The 19,021-nt window shown below is 40.0% G+C and overlaps 1 protein-coding gene across 2 annotated transcripts in view; it reads right to left on the bottom strand.

The window, feature by feature from the left end:
• Positions 1-5,126: 5,126 nt before the first annotated feature.
• Positions 5,127-19,021, bottom strand: part of PCCB (propionyl-CoA carboxylase subunit beta) — an 83,632-nt gene continuing 69,737 nt past the window's right edge. The window contains exons 10-14 of one of the 2 annotated variants that reach the window (XM_054595593.1): positions 9,054-9,161; positions 8,699-8,799; positions 8,176-8,274; positions 7,091-7,190; positions 5,127-5,603 (exon numbers count right to left, since the gene is read on the bottom strand). In XM_054595593.1, coding sequence (XP_054451568.1) covers positions 5,482-5,603; positions 7,091-7,190; positions 8,176-8,274; positions 8,699-8,799; positions 9,054-9,161 — 530 coding nt within the window. In that variant the 3' untranslated portion in view covers positions 5,127-5,481. The remainder of the gene's footprint in view (positions 5,604-7,090; positions 7,191-8,175; positions 8,275-8,698; positions 8,800-9,053; positions 9,162-19,021) is intronic. The other variant, XM_054595592.1, reaches the window with a different exon arrangement.

Below are 19,021 nucleotides of genomic sequence, written 5' to 3'. Positions count from 1 at the left end.
TCCTGCTGCTCTTGAGAGTTTACTCTTTCAGTTATTTAATGGCAAAATCACTGTATCAGTGATTTTTTTTTTTTTAAAGAAAGCAGAAATTTAGGACTAGCTTGTTAATTTTCTTTCTTTCCCTGGCTTTCCCATGAGAGAATGGATAGGCCAAGTTGTCTGTGCTTCAAGAGGAAGTCTCTTGCGGCCTGAGTTTTACAGGAGGCATCCAGGGACTATCCATCAGTCTATAGCCTGGGTGCTTCCCCTGCCTGAGATCTAGACCCTCGGCTTATGCATAGTTGCCCCCTAGCAGTGGCCCTTTAAAGACCACCTGGATTCTACATGGCCATAAAAGTGAGGGTTTTTCATGATACTGGTGCTACAGAGGTTACACCCTACACTTTTTGGGCCTGGCCATGTATTTTGGGCTGTGTTCATTAGGTGGCCTAAGATGACTTACAGAAAAAGCAGGGATGCAGGTGAGCTCTCTAGGCAGCTAAAGAGGAAGAGTGTGATAGGGATGGGTTTGACTCCCTGGCAGCTCATTTGAGGGGTATAAGTTTATGAAACAAGACCAGGGCTTTACTCATGTGACTTTATCTTGGGACAAGCTTGCCAACTTCCCAGCTATTATCTGAATGTGACTTTTGAGTCCATCAAACGTGGAACAGTGTCGTCTTGGGAAGCAAAGTCCTAGTGCCTGCTCTCCTAAGTGCCCTGTTCTATAGGAGTCTCTGTCAAGCATCATGTTTTGAAGTACAGCTTTTCGCTCCCGAGAACACAAAGGAGTCACTTCTCAATATCCAGCACAGTAGGGACATGGTCAGAACCTATCTATCAAGGCTAGCACATCTGCCCAAATGTGTTGGCTAGACTTCACAGAGGCCCCAGACTGGGGTACTACCTAATAAGTGCCCAAAGCTCGCTCTTGGAGAGCCCATGATAACAGGTGCAAAAGAACATGAAGACCAGTCATTTTCACTAAAAGAATAAAACCACAGCTCTCCAAAAATCCTCTGGAACCAGAAGGAAATGAAATACATTTTGTCAAGCAGGTAAAGTCTACACTGGTTTAAGAGTGGGGTGAGGGTCCTTCAGAGGCCTCTCTGAGTGGGCAGACTGCATCTAAAGCACCAGCATCTGTTCACCGAAAGGAAGGGAGCTGGGCTGGGGAGACATACTCAGAAGGGAAACTGGAAGAACTTTTCTCAAAATATAAGCACTTTCTAACAAGCACTGGAAGGATGCATATGGATGTGCTCCCCATTATTCTAGCACCTCAAAAAAAAGGGACTGGCCATGATAGATGAGGTAGGAAAGCTTTTTCAATCCAGTAGCTCTGGCTCCTTTGAGACAATCATAGTGGAGCAGCCCACCACTTTTCTCATACCAACCCCTAGGAACTCATCCCACCTCATTTGAAAGGCAACAGTCTGAATAGTTTAGAAAATAGACTTTGGATTCAGAAAAGTCTGCCTGGGTTCATCCCAGCTTCACCACTCAGTTGTGTGGCTCAGGTCAAATTGGTTTACTTACTTAGAGGAGGGACAGGTCCTTATTTGGTGTGGGACACTTGCAAGTTTTCCCAACCCTCTACAGATCTCACTCTAAAGACAAACACTTGCTAGCACTCTGCTCGTTGAACCCAAGTACTCACTGGTTATAAGAATCAACATTTATTCTTTCTCCTCTTGGTGAGAACACCAGATGGGAAAGGCATTCACAGCTGAGAATTCACAATGAGAATACTCACTGTCACCATTCTCAAGGTGTCCTGTGGTCCACAGAGGCTGGTCTATTTGACAGAGCTTCCAAGGTCCTGCAGCTTCATCTTTCCTCAGCCACCAGCTTGGTTTTCGATGGGACTTCTCCCAGTGTCTCTACTCCAAGGCTTCCTAGAAGCCTCTTGCCCAATGTTTTATTGGGCTCTCCCCCTATTCTTATAGCAGCCCCAGGCACAAAGCCCTTCACAGCATCCAGATTTCACAACATGGTAAAACACTTCTTGGACTCCTTTCTCAAAAAGAAAAAAAATTAAAAGCACGAGCTTGTTTTTGCTACTATTCTATATAGCACAGTGGTTACCAAAACAGTTCAAATCATAGAGTGGCTGAACCTAGAAATTGTACTAGCCAGGGTTAAGCTGTTGAGCCACATGATGACCAACCTGCATGATTCTTCCTTAGCCAGGAGGCCTCTGAAAGTCCAGTAGTCTGGTACACCTTTCCCAGCTTCCAATGGCTTAATAGTCTTCCTGTTGGTTCTGTACGAGATTCCAAAGAGAATTACCAAGAACCTCTGGCCAAATACAGTATCTGCCCCTCAGGTACTTGCCACCCAGTTAGGAATACAAATATACATGTGGCCCTAGCTGGTGTGGCTCAGTGGATTGAGTGCCGGCCTGTGAACCAAAGGGTTGCTGGTTTGATTCCCAATGTAGAGCACATGCCTCGGTTGCAGGCCAGGTCCCTAGCAGGGGGCGCACAAAGTGCAACCACACATTGATGTTTCCCTCTTTCTCCCTCCTTTCCAAAAATAAATAAAATCTTAAAAAAAATACATGTATGGAGAGGAGGGGACAATCAGTTGCTTAAAACCCGCTATAAGAAGACAGTTTGTGTTCACAGTTTGAGATGAACTCATGGAGAAGTCAGGTTCTTAAGCATGAGTAGACTGGAGAGCAAAAGTGTTCCAAGGTAAAGGCAACAGGACTGGGATCAAAAATCTAGGCAAGCAAGGTAGGGACAGACAAGAACCTTCTATGCAGGCCAAAGACCTTGGAGAACAGTGTATTATCCACTGGAAGTGCTAGAGCAGAGGAATGCAGCAAAATCTGTACCTGCAATTAGTCTATTAGCTCAGAACAGGCTCAGAGGGAGGCCACAGAGATGAAAATAGAGACTGTCGCACAAGTACTCAGGGCCCAACTAAAACGGAGAGTCCCATTCTCCAACTGGAGAGGGAAGATACTCAAAATAACTCTTAAGGGCTTAAGCCTGGCTTCCTGGAATGGTGGGACAGCTGGTAGAAATGGGGAAAGTGGGTGACGGTCACATACTGGCTTTGGTTAAGATGAGTGTTAAATGATGCAACATCCAAGCTGGGCTTACAGACCTTTGGAGCCACAGGGCTAGGAAAAGGGACAGTCATGAGTGGTGGGAGGATCCAAGGTTCTCACCACAGAAAAAAGCACACCCTATAGGGCCCACTGTAGCAGCACTCTGTCACTGGTTTTTCTGCTGAAACTACTTAAAATCTCCAGTTCTGGAATGATTCTTAATGCTTTACATACTCAATAAAAACAGTCTACAATGATGAGGGGGAACAGATAAAGCACTCTGACTTTCCAGTTGATAGCATAATCATCGCCAGTGACTAATCCAAATAACTTGACCATGTACCTTCAGTTTAAAGACAGAACTACAAAAGTCATGAACTTTACCTTAGGTCATTGTTGGTATAGTTGTAGTGGTTCTGAAACTTGTATTTATTGTAGGATTGAGCAAATGAGTAAAATATGTTGCAGATAATGGGAGTCAATTTTATTGCTGTGGGAGAAGACAGGCATAAATATAGAATACAGGAAGGCAAAGAACCAATATGTTAGATTGAATTAAAAGTTTCAGTATGAATTCATGATTTTCAAATTTTGTATCTATACATGTAAAATATATATTTATGTATACATATTCCCTAAATATACATATTTGTATAAATATTTCCTAGTCTGCTAAAAATACCTAGAACACTGACACCTCACAGCTTCTAAATACATCAAAAAGAGACCAGGGCTCTGGGAGAAATCACTTTTATAGGGTTGATATATTATCATGTGTCAAAAAATAAGTATGCAAAAAGTTATGGAGTCAAATCAAAAGGATTGAGCCAGCATGAAGGAGCTCCCAATGGCCAAATCAGGAAATGTTGTGCATCAAAATAAAATTAAATTTTAAATACAGCCATCTAAATTTTTTGATTGATAAACATATTCACTAAAAAATTTAGGAAACACCTACTGTGTAACAAGCACAGGTTTTAATTATGAATAATATATGGCTCCCAATCTCAAGAAAATGACTCTTGGTGTAGGGTAAGGATGGGGCAGGGAGAAAAATGTAACAAACTACTACAATGTGTGCTTGAAAATTTGATAGGGTAATATAGCATAGTAAGAAAAATTAATTACTTCAGGAAAAATGTTTTTAAAAATCCACAAGTGTAAACTGATACTAAAACAGAAGAAAAAGCTCTCCTCCCAATAGAGTACCAACTAATAATACATGTAGACATAATGACAGATTTAGAAACGTAGTATTTTATACTCAATATATAGAATAGCTAATTGAGGCAGGAATCATCCATGGAAACTTGAAAGTATTGGATAAGAGTTTCTTGACAGAGTTAAAGAATGTTCCCAAATTATTTATTAATTACAAAGAGAATATGGTAACCTTTGCAACTACTACCTTAACCAAGTGACCTGAGTCAATTTCATCAATAATGGAAGAAAAACTAACATCACATGTTTCCTAATGTGATACACAGAACACTCTTACGTATTACTTTTACCTCGATCTAAACATCTGGGGAAAAATCAAACTCAAATTGAGGGACATTCAACAAAATAATTGGCAAACACTCTTCAAAATTGGCAGTCATAAAAAAATATGTAATATAATGAGCCTTGTTTCCTAGGAAATATAAATTGCCTTTTGGGGAAACAAAGGGTCATGATTCTGCAATCTCCTCTCAAATGGATCAATAACAATAATAATATAAATTTATAGAAGAGATGAAGAAAATGTAGAAAATGTTAAGAACTGGAGAATCTACATGAAGGGTATATAATACAACTCTTGCAACATATTTATAAGTTTCAAAATTTCCAAAATAAGAAAGTTTTTTAAAATGGAAGAACACGTTTCTGGAAATAACATAGGGAATTCACCTTACTGAGGATCTATTTTGTTAGACACACACACGTGCACACACGCACACATGCAAGTATATAATTCAATCCTCCACAAGTCCTGAAGGGATTAAGAGATAGGGAGTATTATTTAAAAGTAAGGAAACTGAAGCCTAAGCAGATAAATACTTTACCCTTAAAAGCTTATTATCTCACCTGTAGGGGAAGAAAAATAATTCTTTGGCGGGGGTGGGGAGCCAGGGTGGACGCACAATACACGGAGGTATTAAATACAGGACAGCTTTAGGTGACAGTGCTATATACATACTGTTTTCCTTGGTCTAATTTTATTGTTTTTCATATTTCTACCATAAAAAATCAAATTTACGCTCAGAAATAAACCAATATTTTTAATCAAGCAAATAATTTTACAGTAAGGCACAAATGAAATCTTTCTCGAATTTAAGTAAGTTTAGCCATTCCAAGTAATTACTGTTACTTAGATTCTCAGGTTTCATGATTGCAAAAAAGACAGGGATGAGTTCTAATAGCCAGGGAACTAGCTCTTGGTTTACATTCTTTTGATGTGTTTACAGTGGAATATTTGCATGCTTCCTCCAAGGACGTTGTACCTTCTTGCTCGTTAAAACATCCAGGTCACAGCAGATTCGGGCACGTGTAGAGGAAGGCTGAATGATGTCATCCACAAACCCTGGTGAAGCACAGAAAAGGAAGATCATCTGCACCCCCAGATGATGCCACCCTCCAATCCTGTGCTCAGCCTGGGCACCATCCCCGGGACCCACAATGTGAGCTGGACCCAACTTGATATAAGAGGGGCGAGGCCCTGTGAACTCTCTCCTGAATCCCTGGAGCTTCCATTCCTCTGGCAGGCCCCCAACTTTACAAAGAAAGAGAAAGAAAAATGTGACCCCCCCCTCCCTGCCAAGATGAATTCAATAGGGAATATAGAAAATAAATGAATTTTCAAAAAAAAGCTATAATTCTTCCCATTTCTGTATGCAAGTCCCTCTACAATGTGACACTGACACTCCAACCTTTACGAAGTAGATGCCAGCCCTGGCTGATGTGGCTCAGTGGATTGAGCACCGGCCTGCAAACCGAAGGGCTGCCGGTGTGATTCTCAGTCAGGGCACATGCCTGGGCTGTGGGCCATGACACACTGATGCTCAACAGGCAACCACACATTGATGTTTCTTTCCCTCTCTTTCTCCCTCCCTTTACCTCTCTAAAAATAAATAAATAAAATCTTTTTAAAAAATTAAGTAGATTTTTAGGCCTAGCCAGTGTGGCTCTGTTGGTTGGAGTGTCATCCTATAAACCAAAAGGCCGTGGGTTCAATTCCCAGTCACCGCACATGCCTAGGTTGCAGGTTCCATCCCCAGTCAGGATGCTTACGAGAGGCAACCAATCGATGTTTCTCTCTCACATCAATAATTCTCTTTCACATCAATGTTTCTCTTCCTCCCATCCCCTCTCTAAAATCAATAAGCATGTCTTCAGGTGAGGGTTAAAAAAAAAAAGTATATTTTATTTCTTTACTGGCTCTATGACTTGCCACAAAATGTGGTAAAAGTAACACATGCAACTTCCAAACTCAGGCCTCAACGCACAATGTAGCTTCCTCTCTCTGCCTTTTGCTGCCCTTAGAACATCCTGTAAAGCAGCACTGACTAGCCTCCTTAACAATAAGAAACCAGATGGATTCTAGCTGAGAGCCAGCACCAACCATGTAAGACACCTTCTTGGACTGGCCAGTCTCAGTCAAGCCACCAAATGATTACAGCTGAATGACTGATCTCAGGCAAGATCAACAGAAGAATCACCCAGCTGATCCCAAACCAAATCACTGTTTCACAGAACCATCAGCAAAAACAGCGGGGGGAGGGATTGTTTTAAGCCACTCTATTTTGTAGTGGAGTTTTACACAGTACTATATAACTAGAACAAAACTAAGAAATTCAGCCATTTCATCAACGTTGCTTGGATCCTGGCTACCAAAGCAACCTATCAGGCCCCACTGTCCTTAAGTGATGCCTGCCCAGGGCCAACCCTAACCCTTAACAGTCTACAGATTTGACTGTAATAGTTAAAGCAGTTACTGGGACCTTTTGTAGAAAAAGAATGAGCAAGCAACCCAGCAAATGAGCCAAGCTGCCCTCCTGCAACGGTGCCTACCTCTCACTGCTGCAGGGAAAGGGTTGGCAAACTTGTCAATATATTCTGCTTGAGCATCTTCCACATTCTCGTGCCCTTTGAAGATGATCTCCACAGCGCCCTGCCATGAGAGGAGTTAATGAATTTCACTGGAGATCCCAAACTGGACAGACTTCCCTCAACTCGTTATCACTGGCTGTGGCTGCAAACTTCTTGGTAAAGCAAAGTGCACTGAAGTAAAGGGCCAGCTCCAGGTGCCAGGGCACTGAGGTGGGCACTGCCTGGAGTCATCCATCATGTTTCCAGGGGCAGTATGATGGGGTGCTTGGCGGTGGCCCCAGTGACAATGGCAACCCCAGGCAAAGCCAAGAGCTTGTCTCCCCAGCTTCCATCCTACCATCAGCCAATTGCACTTACCCAAATCTGTGTGGCCTATTTTTCACTACCAGATTCACGGTCCCTGCATCATGAGGAAGTAAAATGCTGTCTTCCTTTTCCATTACCCTGACCCCTGAGTACAAAATTCCATGGCCAGAGGACACACACTGAACTGCACATACAGAAGTATGGGGAACTAAAGGTAAGCCTTCACATCAGGACCCCTAAAAGTCAGCTGGGGGGTTATCTGACTGAACCTCAATAGCTATTTCAAAGCAGGAAAGGCACAGGGAACAGGACAAGCCACAGGAAGTACCCTGCCCAAAGTCACCCGTGTCAGCAGTACTGTTCATCTTCTACGGGCTCAAAGGAGTGGCTCTAGGACGCTCCCTAGGCGGAAAGACGGGGAAATGTCCAGTTCTCCCAAAGGCTGGTTCAGCCAACTCATCCCTTTACAGAGAGTCTCAAAACCTACTCTGGGCTCCTGTCACCCTGAGCCTGAAGATACCCACAGGGGCCTGCAATGAGAGTGCAGGGCAGGAGGCAGAGCAGGCCCTGGGGCCCCAGGACGGAGGCTCGCTAAGGCCTAGGCTCCAAGTCTCCGGAGTCCTGGCCCATCCTGGGGACCCTGGCCTAACTACAACATTTCCCAGCTGTGCTTTAAGCTCCTGCTGGGAGAGTACAGTCCCTAGGCCCAGGAGAAGGGAAAGCTGGGGACCCTGCCTCACCTTTGCTCCCATGACGGCAATCTCCGCTGTGGGCCAGGCATAGTTGGTGTCACCACAAAGGTGCTTGGAGCTCATGACATCATAGGCACCCCCATAAGCCTAGAAAAGACCTCAATGCTGAATGTTAGAAATTGACACAACCAGATCATGTTCCCAAAAGACCCCAAGAATTCAAATGAAGTAAGGACAAGAAGCAAGAACAGCCCCTCTGGGCTACTGGAAGCCCAGCATCTGTGAGGCCAGGGAGCCAGAGCAGAGAACACCGGGCGCAAGCCACAGGCCTCTCACAGTTCCCCTTCACTGCCCTTGGCTCCTTCCCACTGCCGTCTTCGGTTCCCAGAGACGACCATGGACGACTCAGCAGGGTATCTCTCCAGGGCTAAAAACACTGTTCTCACACAATCCTTTTAAGGGTGAGCGAGGTATACTCCTCTTCCCCCACTGAACTTGTGGCCAGACCTCCAGCCACCGATCGCGCTGCCAGGAGCGAGTGGGCTCACCGCCTCCAGGGTAAATTTCTCACCTTCCTGGTGATGACTGTGACTTTGGGAACAGTTGCCTCAGCAAATGCGTAGAGAAGCTTGGCGCCATGCCGGATGATGCCCCCGTATTCCTGTGCCGTGCCTAGGTCATGAGGAAGAGTTACTAGATACCACAAAAGTCCTCACAAGGTCTGCCTGCCACTCTCAGCTGTGAGGTCTTCCCCTGTTCCCCAAAGGGCCTGGAGAGGACCACCCTCACAGCTCCATCTTCTAGACACCCAAAATATGGAGAAGCCACAAATCTTCAGGGAATTTTGCAAAAAGATCTCCAAATAAAGTGGGTTACCTCACTGAGAAAAGCCACCTCTCCCGGCCCCCACCTCTTCAATGACTTACCAGGCAGAAAGCCAGGGACATCAACAAAAGTGATGAGCGGAATATTGAATGCATCACAGAATCGGACAAAACGAGCTCCTTTCACAGATGAATTGATATCTAGGCATCCTAGAAGAGAGATTATCCATGCTGAGCTTCTGGGTAATTCCTAGTTCTGCTCACAGCATCCATATAAGAGCTGATGCATTTCTATGGAGACACTGAAATCTCCCCATCGGAGAATGCAAAGTGGAACCCTCACACTTTAGGGAAAAAAGAGCAGACAGGAGAACCCACCTGGCACTGGCCACAGAGGGCCCAGGGGCGGCCTCAGCCCCACAGGCTCTCTTGCTGGGAGTATAGCCCAGCGCAGCCAGGCTCTGCCTCATAAACTGAAGGACCTGTGACAGCCTGGTTTACCCAGAAGAAACAGTAGAAGGAGGTATCACTCAGGGGCTGGTCATGGAATCAAGTTCTGGCCCCAACAATTATAGCTATGTGCCCTTGAGAAATTACTTCACGTTTCTGAGGCGGAGGTTCCTCACCAGCAAAACAGAGATGTTACTACCTCCTACCAAGGCTGTAAGGGTTAAAGGAGATGGCATCTGGAAAGTGGCACAAAATAAGGAGCTCAATTACTAGTGAATCTCCCCTCCTAGAACAGTTCCAAACATAATCTATGAGGACAGCTTTACCTTGATATCACAGAAGGAGCACATTATGACAGAGAATGCAGCCCAAAGTACCTCATCAACATAGAAGCAAAAATTCCTAAGTCATTACCAAATAATATCCAGCGATATAAAAAAGCTAGTGCATCATGACCAAGAATTCAACGTTGATTTAATCTGTGTAAACCAGTGAAACTATTAAACAAAGTAGAAAAACCATAAGGTCATCTCAACAGATATAGGGAAAGCATCTGACAAAATTCAATATTTATTCATAATTAAAAACTAGCAGTAAACTAAGAATACAATAGAACTTCTACAATCTAATAAAGAGTATCTACAAAAAACAACATACTCATGGATCACGAGAATAAATAAATCTTCAATTTGATCTATACTAGTGCTGTCCAGAAGAGCTTTCTATGATGATGGAAATATTCTCTGGTTCTGCTAGTCAACATGGCAGCCACTAGCCACATGTGGCTATTACGCACTTGAAATAGGGCTAGTACAACTGAGAAACTAACTTTCTGATTGCATTTAACTTTAATTATTTACTTACACTATTTTAATTATCTTAGGTTTAATTATTTTTAAAGTTTAATAGCTAGCATACTGGACAAATCTATATTTTCAAGCAATCCTACCAAAATCATAAGAGGTTCTTTTGTAAAAATTCGTAAGCAGATTCTTTACAAAGGAGACAGAATAGTCAAAACAGTATTTAGAAAAGATACAGAACAGGAAGAGGTACACTAGGTGACTTCAAGACCTACTTATAAAAAGCAGGGTTTCTCTACCTCGGCACTATTTGACATTTTGGACTGAATAATTCTTCATTGCAGGGGTCTGTCTTGTGTACAAAGGCTGTTGAACAGGCTCTCTGGCCTCTACTCTGGAGAGCACACTCCCTATTCGTACCAACCAAAAATGTTTCCATCATTGCCAAATGTCCCAAAGATATCAAAATTGCCTCAAGTAGGGAATTATAAAGTTGCAGTAATCAAGAGAGGCATAAAGGCAGGTAAAAACAACAATGAAACAGGGCAGATTGTGAAGAAATAAACCCCAAAACTGATTTTAGACCAGGCACCAAAACAATTCAATGTGGAAAGAAAGACTTTTCACAAATGGTGATAGAACAATTAAACATCTGTAGGGGGCAGGGCGGGGAAGTAGACTCCTGTTTCATCGGCAAGTCAGATGCAAAAATTAACTCAAAATAGATTCTAAACCTTACCATAACACCCAGAATTATGAAGCTCATAGAAGATAATATATGGCTATCTTTACAACCTTGCAGTAGGTAAAGATTTCTTAGACAGGACACAAAAAGATCTAATAATTAGTAAAAGCATTGATAAGTGGGGCTTCCTTAAATTATTTAAATGAGTCAAAATATAGCAATAATTAATTGAATAGACAAGTCATACACAGGGAAAAAAATATTTGCAATACATACATCCGACAAAGGACTGACTCACATCCAGAATATATAAAGAACCCTAGTAATCAACATATATTTTGTTTTGGATGCTGATTACAAGCCTATATATAATTGTCAAAACCCACTGAAATGAGCACTTGAAAGTTATACATTTTATTGTGTGTAAATTATAACTCAATAAAGAAAAATTTCAATCTCCTTTCCTCCATCTCTACTCAAAATCTATGTTAATAACCTGAAAGAAAGAATTTAAGTGATGAATCACAGGATAAAGACAAATTAAGAAACTGCAAAAAGTACAAAGAGGCTAGAATTAAAATCAAACAAACAAAAATGAAAAAAGAGGAGCACTGATAACCCAAATAGGATGTAATCATCTGGAAAATGAATGCAGTCAGAATGGAAAACCTGTGGCCCTGAGCCGCCAGCAGATCCCAAGTCCAAGGGCTGGACCTTTTAATTTTAGGCCCTGGTCCCAGGCTTGTCAGAACATCTGGCATCCAGAGAATGTCCAATGAGCCCTAATTCCTACAAGGAAAAACCAGGAGCCAGAATGGAGACCTCCTCTGTGAGCTTCTGTAGCTACCTTTTAGTAACAAATAGGGAGTGAATAAGTTCATACAATGAATAAAGCTTTCTTCAAAAAAGCAGGGACCTACTGAACTTCCAAACATTGCCACTCCATAAACATCACAAAGAGTTACTGAGTCAAGGAACCACAACGGAACCAAGTGTTCAGCTCCAGCCAGGACTGGGGTGGGCCCCTGGAATAGGCATCCTAGATATCGGCAGGCAAACTGCCCAGGAGGAGCCAAACAGTTTCTTTAAAACTGGGCTTGTGAAAGTGAGCCTGTGCCATATGGCACCAGAACCTGCGAATACAGTCGCAGGCAAGAAAGACCTTTAAGAAGATGAAGGAAATCATGTGAAACAACTAACAGGAGGAGCTGAAGGGATATGTGAACAGTTGAGAACTTATTCTAGGACAAAATACATTTTCAGTATGTGTAAATTCCTAACTTTAAAAACTTTTCCTAAACACAAAGTGGTAGAGTAGGCAGCTTTCAGGTCCTGTCCTCCAAGAGAAATACCGAAAACTGAGCAGAAACTGTCAGAACCTACTTTGGCAAAACTCTGGACCAGGCAAAGCTTTACAATCAAGTGAAAGCTAAATGAAGAAATAAGCAACTTAAAACAGTAGGAAAGCTTTGCAGCAGTTTTAATTACACTTGCACCACACCTTCCATGGTTCAAGAGAGAGCAAAGATGATCTCAGTCACAAATTATCATGGAGATCTGTTCTAACTTGCTGGGGGCTGCCTAAAGATTGATCCGAGGCTTTCAACTCCGTGTCGCCTAACTCAGAACTCACTAGGCCACAAAAGTGACTGGCATTGCTCAAAGCCACTCGAAGGCAAAGGAACAAAATACAGGTGGTTGAGATCACCTAAGGCCTGGGAGGAAAAAAAACAATCAGTTTCTCTGGGTTATTAGGGCACTTAAGAGCACCTGTGTATGCAGGGCTTTTACAAAAAAAATAGGTATTCCTAGAACCAGATGCGTGCTCATAAAACACCTGAGAAGTAGAAAGTACCTTGATATGAATGAAAATGAAAACACAATATTATAAAAGTCCTGAGGAAGACCCTAAGCTTAAACCTTGAGCTGACCCCTAAACTAAGTATAATTCTGGCTAAGTGTTAAAGGAGAGCCCTAGCACATAGCCAATTTGCAAAACTAGGAACGGTGTTTCCTTGGACTGTTTTAGCACCTGGTATTCAAGGAAATCTCTGTCCAAACACTAGCTAGACACAAGAGAAGGAACAGAGACTGCAGTGACTCCACAAAACAAGGAATATAATCTCCACAAAACTAGTTGGGAAAAGTCAACGAGCAATTGGACTACTACGACATTCTATTGAAAAACAAAAAAATAACTCAATAAATCCTGGAAAAGGGGAGAATATGATTTCTAGAGTTTCCACATTATAATATTCAAATATTCAGTTTTCAACAACAACAAAAAAAAAAAAAACAAGGCATACAAAGAAACAGGTAAGTACAGCCAATCTAATAAAATAAATTGGCAGAATCTGTCCTTAAGGGAGTCTAGACATTGAACTTACAAAAGACTTTAAAACAATTGTGTTAAATACGTTTAAAGAGGTAAAGAAAAACAAAGAACTACAAAAATCAGGAAAACAATGTATGAAGAAAATAAGACTATCAGTAACAAGACAGAAAATATAAAAAGGAAGCAAACAAAAATTCTGGGGCTGAAAATTACAATAAATGAAATGAAAAATTCACTACAGGGGTTCACTTCAGATTGGAACATACAGAAGAAAGGACCAGAAAACTTAGATATAGGAGAGGGAGAATTTGAATTATCCAGTCTGAGGAGCAGAAATGCAAGAAAATAATGAAGAAATGCAAGAAATGCAAGAAAATAATGAAGAAATGCAGAAATGCAAGAAAATAATGAAGAAATGCAGAAATGCAAGAAAATAATGAACCTATGAAATAGCATCAAATGAAACAACATATGCAGCCAAGCAGTACCAGAAGGAGACATGGGAGAGAAAATGGCAGAGAGATTATTTGAAGAAATAATGTTCAAAAATATCCCCAATTTGACTGAAGACATGAAACTACAAATCTAAGAAACTCCAAGTAGGATAAACTCAAACAGGCCCACAATGAGATAGTTATAGTCAAACTATAAAAAGACAAGGATAGGACAAAACCAAAGGGGAAGAGCTGAGGGAGGGAAGGTGGGAGGGGGCAAGGGAAAGAGGTGGGGGGGAGGCAGAGACAAATGTATTTAAAAAGTAAATAAATTAAAAAAAATAAATAAAAATAAAAAAATTTAAAAATAAAAATAAAAATATAAAAAAAATAAAAAAATAAAAAGACAAGGATAGGATCTTGAAAGTAATAAGATAAGTGACTCATCAGATAGAAAAGATCCAAAATAAGATTATCAATTGATTTCTCAGCAGAAACAATAGAGGTCAGAAGACAATAAGATGACATTCACAGTGCTGAAAGAATAAATCTACCAACCAATAACTCTATATTTGGCAAACTATCCTTCAAAAATGAGGTGCAACTGAAGACATTCCCAGATAAACAAAAGCTGAGGAGAGTTCATTATCTCTAAGTCTGCAATACTAAAAATGGTAAAGGAAGTACACAAGGTTAAAATGAAAGGATACTAGACAGTATTGCAAGGCTATATGAAGAAGAAATAAAGATCTCCAGCCCTGGCCAGGTGAGTCAGTTGGTCAGGGCATCATCCCATATACCAACAAGTTGTGGGTTCAATCCCCAGCAGATCACATGCCTAGACTGCAGATTGGATTCCCAGATGGGGGCTTATACAGGGCAGCCGATTGATGATTCTTTTTCACATCCATGTTTTTCTCTCTCTCTCCCCCCACCCCTTTCCTCTCTAAACAATCAAGAAACATAACCTCAGATTAGGATTTTAAAAAAACCTTTTTAAAGATAGAAAGATCTCCAATAAAGGTAACTACAATAGAAAAATATAAAAGTCAGATTTCCTGTATTTTTTGTTTGCAACACTACTTTTTAATATGATTTAAAAAAACAAATGCAACCCAGAAAGGTTCACTGAATTCTACAAAACATTTAAAAATGAAATTATACCAATTCTGTACAGTCTCTTTCAGAATACAAATCAAAGAGTATATATTTCCCACCTTATTCAATGATACCAGCATTACCCTATAAGCAAAACAAGACAAAGATATTACAAGAAAACCACAGACTAATGTCTCTCATAAACACAAGTGCAAGAATCCTCAACAAAATATTACCAAATAAAATCCAACAATGTATAAAAATAATTATATACTACTTCCAAGTGGAATTTATCCAAGGTATGCAAGGTTTATTCAACAACTGAATATTAATTTATGTAATCCATTACATCAACAGTCCAAACAAGAAAAATCACATGAACAAATCAATAAATTCAGAAAAAGCATTCACAAAATCCACTACCTACTCATGATAAAAACTCTCAGCAAACTAGGAATAGAGGGTAACTTTCTCAATTTGATAAAGAGTATCGACAACAAACTTACAGCCATGATAACCAGAAGCTTTCCCACTAAGATGAGGTACAGGCAAGAATGTCTTTGATCACTTTATTTTAAAATTGTACTGGAAGTCCTAGCTAATACAATTTTTTAAAAAGCCTATAAAAGGTATACAGACTCAGAACAAAGAAATCAAACTTTGTTCACAGATGACACAAGCGTCTACATAGAAAATCCTAAATATTCATAAGAACACCTCTGGACCTAATAAGCAACTGCGGCAAGGCTGGAGGAAACAAAGTTAATACACAAAAATCCACTCCTTTCCTACACATCAGCAATGAATTTGAAACTAAAAACACAATACCATTTACATTAGCACACCCCACCAAAAAAATACAATCTAACAAAATTAATCTAACAAATTAAATAAATCTAAAAGAATATACATACAGGATACATGTGAGGAAAACTACAAAACTGATAAACAAAAAAAAAGAACTAAATAAATGGATATCCCACATTCATAAGTAGGACTCAATATCGTCAAAAGGTCAGTTCCTTCCAAAATGATGTTTAAATTTTATGCAATTCCAATCAAAATCTCAACCAGTTGTTTTGTGGCTATCAACAAACTGATTCCAAAGTTTGTATAAAGAAGCAAAGAACCAGGACAACCAACACAATATTGAAGGAGAAGAACAAAGTTGAAGGCTGACAATGCTCAACTACAAGACTTACTATAAAGCAACAATAGTCAAAGCAGGCCAAGGAGGAGACAAGTGTCCCAGGAGAAGGAAGAGCTTGCTTAGGCTTGTAATTCAGTAAGCACCCACTTCCAGATACCAAAATTCACTCCAGTTACTACTGCTGTGTAACAAACCACCACAAAACTTAGGGCTTAGAACAACCACCACCATTTTATTAATCTCAGAAAATAAAAATTTGAAAACTCCTCCCCCAAAAATTAAAAGTGGGCAAAAGACCTGAATGGATACCTTACCAAAGGAAACATACAGGTGGCAAATAAGCTCATGAAAAGATGCTCAGCATGATATATCAGGGAAATGCAAATTAAAACAACAATGAAATATCGCTACATACCTATTAGAATGGCCAATATCCAAAACCTTGACAACAACAAAGGCTGACAAGGATGTGAAGCAAAGCAAATTCTCATTCACTGCTGGTAGGAACGCAAAATGGGATAGCCACTCTGGAAGACGATTGAGCTGTTTTTTTACAAACTAAACATACCGTTACAATGCAAGCCAGCAATTACACTCCTCGGTATTTAGCCAAATGAGTTGAAAAGGTATGTCCAGTCCTGGCTGGTGTGGCCCAGTGGACTGAGTGCCAGCCTGCAGATCAAAAGGTTGCTGGTTCAATTCCCAGTCAGGTCACATGCCTGGGTTGAGTGTCAAGTCCCCAGCTGGGGGCATGAGAGAGGCAACTGATTGCTGTTTCTCTCACATGACATGTTTCCCTCCCTCTCTTTATCCCTCCTTTCCCCTCTCTCTAAAAATAAATACATAAAATCTTTTTTAAATAAAAGAAAGAAAATGTATATCCATGTTAAAACCTACACACAGATGTTTTTGCAGCTTTATACATAATTGCCAACATTTGGAAGCAACCAAGATGTGCTTCAGTAGGTGAACAGATAACTGAACTGTGTACATCCAGACAATGTAATATTAATCAATGCTAAGAAGAAGGGAGTTATCAAGCCATGAAAAAACATGAGGGAAACTTAAATGCTAATACTAAGTGGAAGAAGCTAATCCAGAAACACCACTTACTCTATGATTCAAAGTATATGATCTGGCAAAGGCAAAACTATGGGAACAGTAAAAGGATCAGTAGTTGCCAGGGGTTACCAAGTTATCATGGTTGAAGGAAGGGACTGATGAATAGGTGGAACACAGAGGATTTTTAGGGCAGTGAAAAGTATTTTGCATAATGCTGCCATGGTGGAAACATATCATTAAACATACATCAAAGCCCATAGGATATACAACAACAAGAGTGAACCCTAATGTAAACTACGGAATTTAGGTGGCAAAGACATGTCAATGTACTTCCATCAGTTGTAAAAAATGTACCGCTCTGGTTCAGAATACTGACAGTAGGGTAAGTTGTGCATGTGTAAAGGGCACAGTATATAGGGAAACTCTGTAGTTTCTACTCACTTTTGCAGTGAACCTTAAAAAGCTCTAAAAAATAAAGTTAATTTAAAAAAATGATTTTACATCATGACCATATTGTATGTATCCCAGGAATGCAAAAGTGGTTCAACATACAAAAACCAATCAATGTAATATACCACATTAATGAAAGAAAAAATAAAAACTAAAGATCATCTCAATCAATACTGAAAAGGTATCACCCTTTCATAATTACACACTCAAAAAACTAGGAATAGAGTATTTCCTCAACATGAAAAACATATAAAAAACCCACAGCTAACACCATAATCAATGATGAAAGGTAAGTTTTCCTGAGATGACCATTTTCACCACTGCTATTGCTATTTAACATTGTGCTGGAAGTTCTAACCAGAGGAATTCAAAAGGAAAAATAAAAAATAAAAGGCATCTAAATTGGACAGAAAGAAGCAAAACTATTTTTATTTGCAGAAACGTGACCCTATATGTAGAAAATCCCAGAGAATCCACAAGAAAGCTACAAAAGGTAATAAACAAATTCAGCAAAGCTGCAGGTTGCAAGATCAAAAAATAAAAATCAGTTGCATAGCTGTCTTTCTATACACCAATAATGAACAATGTATAAAGGAAATTGAAAAGGCATTCAATTTATAATAGCACCTGAAGAAAAAACCAGGAATAAATTTAACCAAGAGGTGAAAAACATGTACTCTAAAAACTATAAAACATTGCTAAATAAAAGAAGACCAAAACGAATGGAAAGACATCCTGTGTTCATTGACATTGTAAAGATATCAGTACTACCTGAAGTGATCTACAGAGCCAATGCAATCCCTATCAAAATTCCAAAAGCCATTTTTTTTTTTTTGGCAGAAATGGAGAAAGCCAATACTAACATTCATGTGAGATTGCAAGGAGCCCCAGAGAGCCAAAACAATCTTTAAAAAGAAGAACAACATGCAAACACACACTTTTGAATGTTAAAACTTACTACAAATCTAGAGTAATCGAAACGGTGATACTAACATATGGATAGATATATAGATCAATGGGATAGTATTGCGAGTAACAGCAATAAACCCATATATCTATAGCCTTTTGATTTTCAACAAGGATGCCAAGTCCATTCAATAGGGAAAGAATAGCTCTTCAACAAATGGTGTTAGGATAGCTGGATTTCCACATGCAAAAGAATGAAGTTGGATCCCTAGGTCACACCATATTACACAAATTAACTGAAAATTTATCAAATCTAAATGTAAAAGTTAAACACATAAAACTCCTAAAAGAAAACAGGGAAAAGCCTTCATGGCACTGGACTTGACAACAAGTTCTTAAATATGATGCCAAAAAGCACAAACAAGATCAAGAAATTAAACCATCACATTTAAAAATTTTGTGCATCAAATGACATTGTCAAGCGCGCACACACACGCACACACAAACACACACACACACACCCCCACGACCCCCCCAGATTCCCTATGGAGAAAATATTTGTAAATTATATATCTTATAAGAGTTTAATATCCAGAATGTATAAAGAACACCTACAACTCAACAACAAAAAATAATTATGGTAATAAAAATGGACAAAGGACTTGGATAGATATTTCTCCAAAAATATGCAAATGGC

Source organism: Pteronotus mesoamericanus, unplaced genomic scaffold (assembly GCF_021234165.1).
Source record: "Pteronotus mesoamericanus isolate MK-2021 breed Mesoamerican mustached bat unplaced genomic scaffold, CSHL_Meso_final scaffold_54, whole genome shotgun sequence".
In the NCBI taxonomy this organism is placed as follows: domain Eukaryota; kingdom Metazoa; phylum Chordata; class Mammalia; order Chiroptera; family Mormoopidae; genus Pteronotus; species Pteronotus mesoamericanus.
This window is presented reverse-complemented; position numbering and strand designations above follow the sequence as displayed.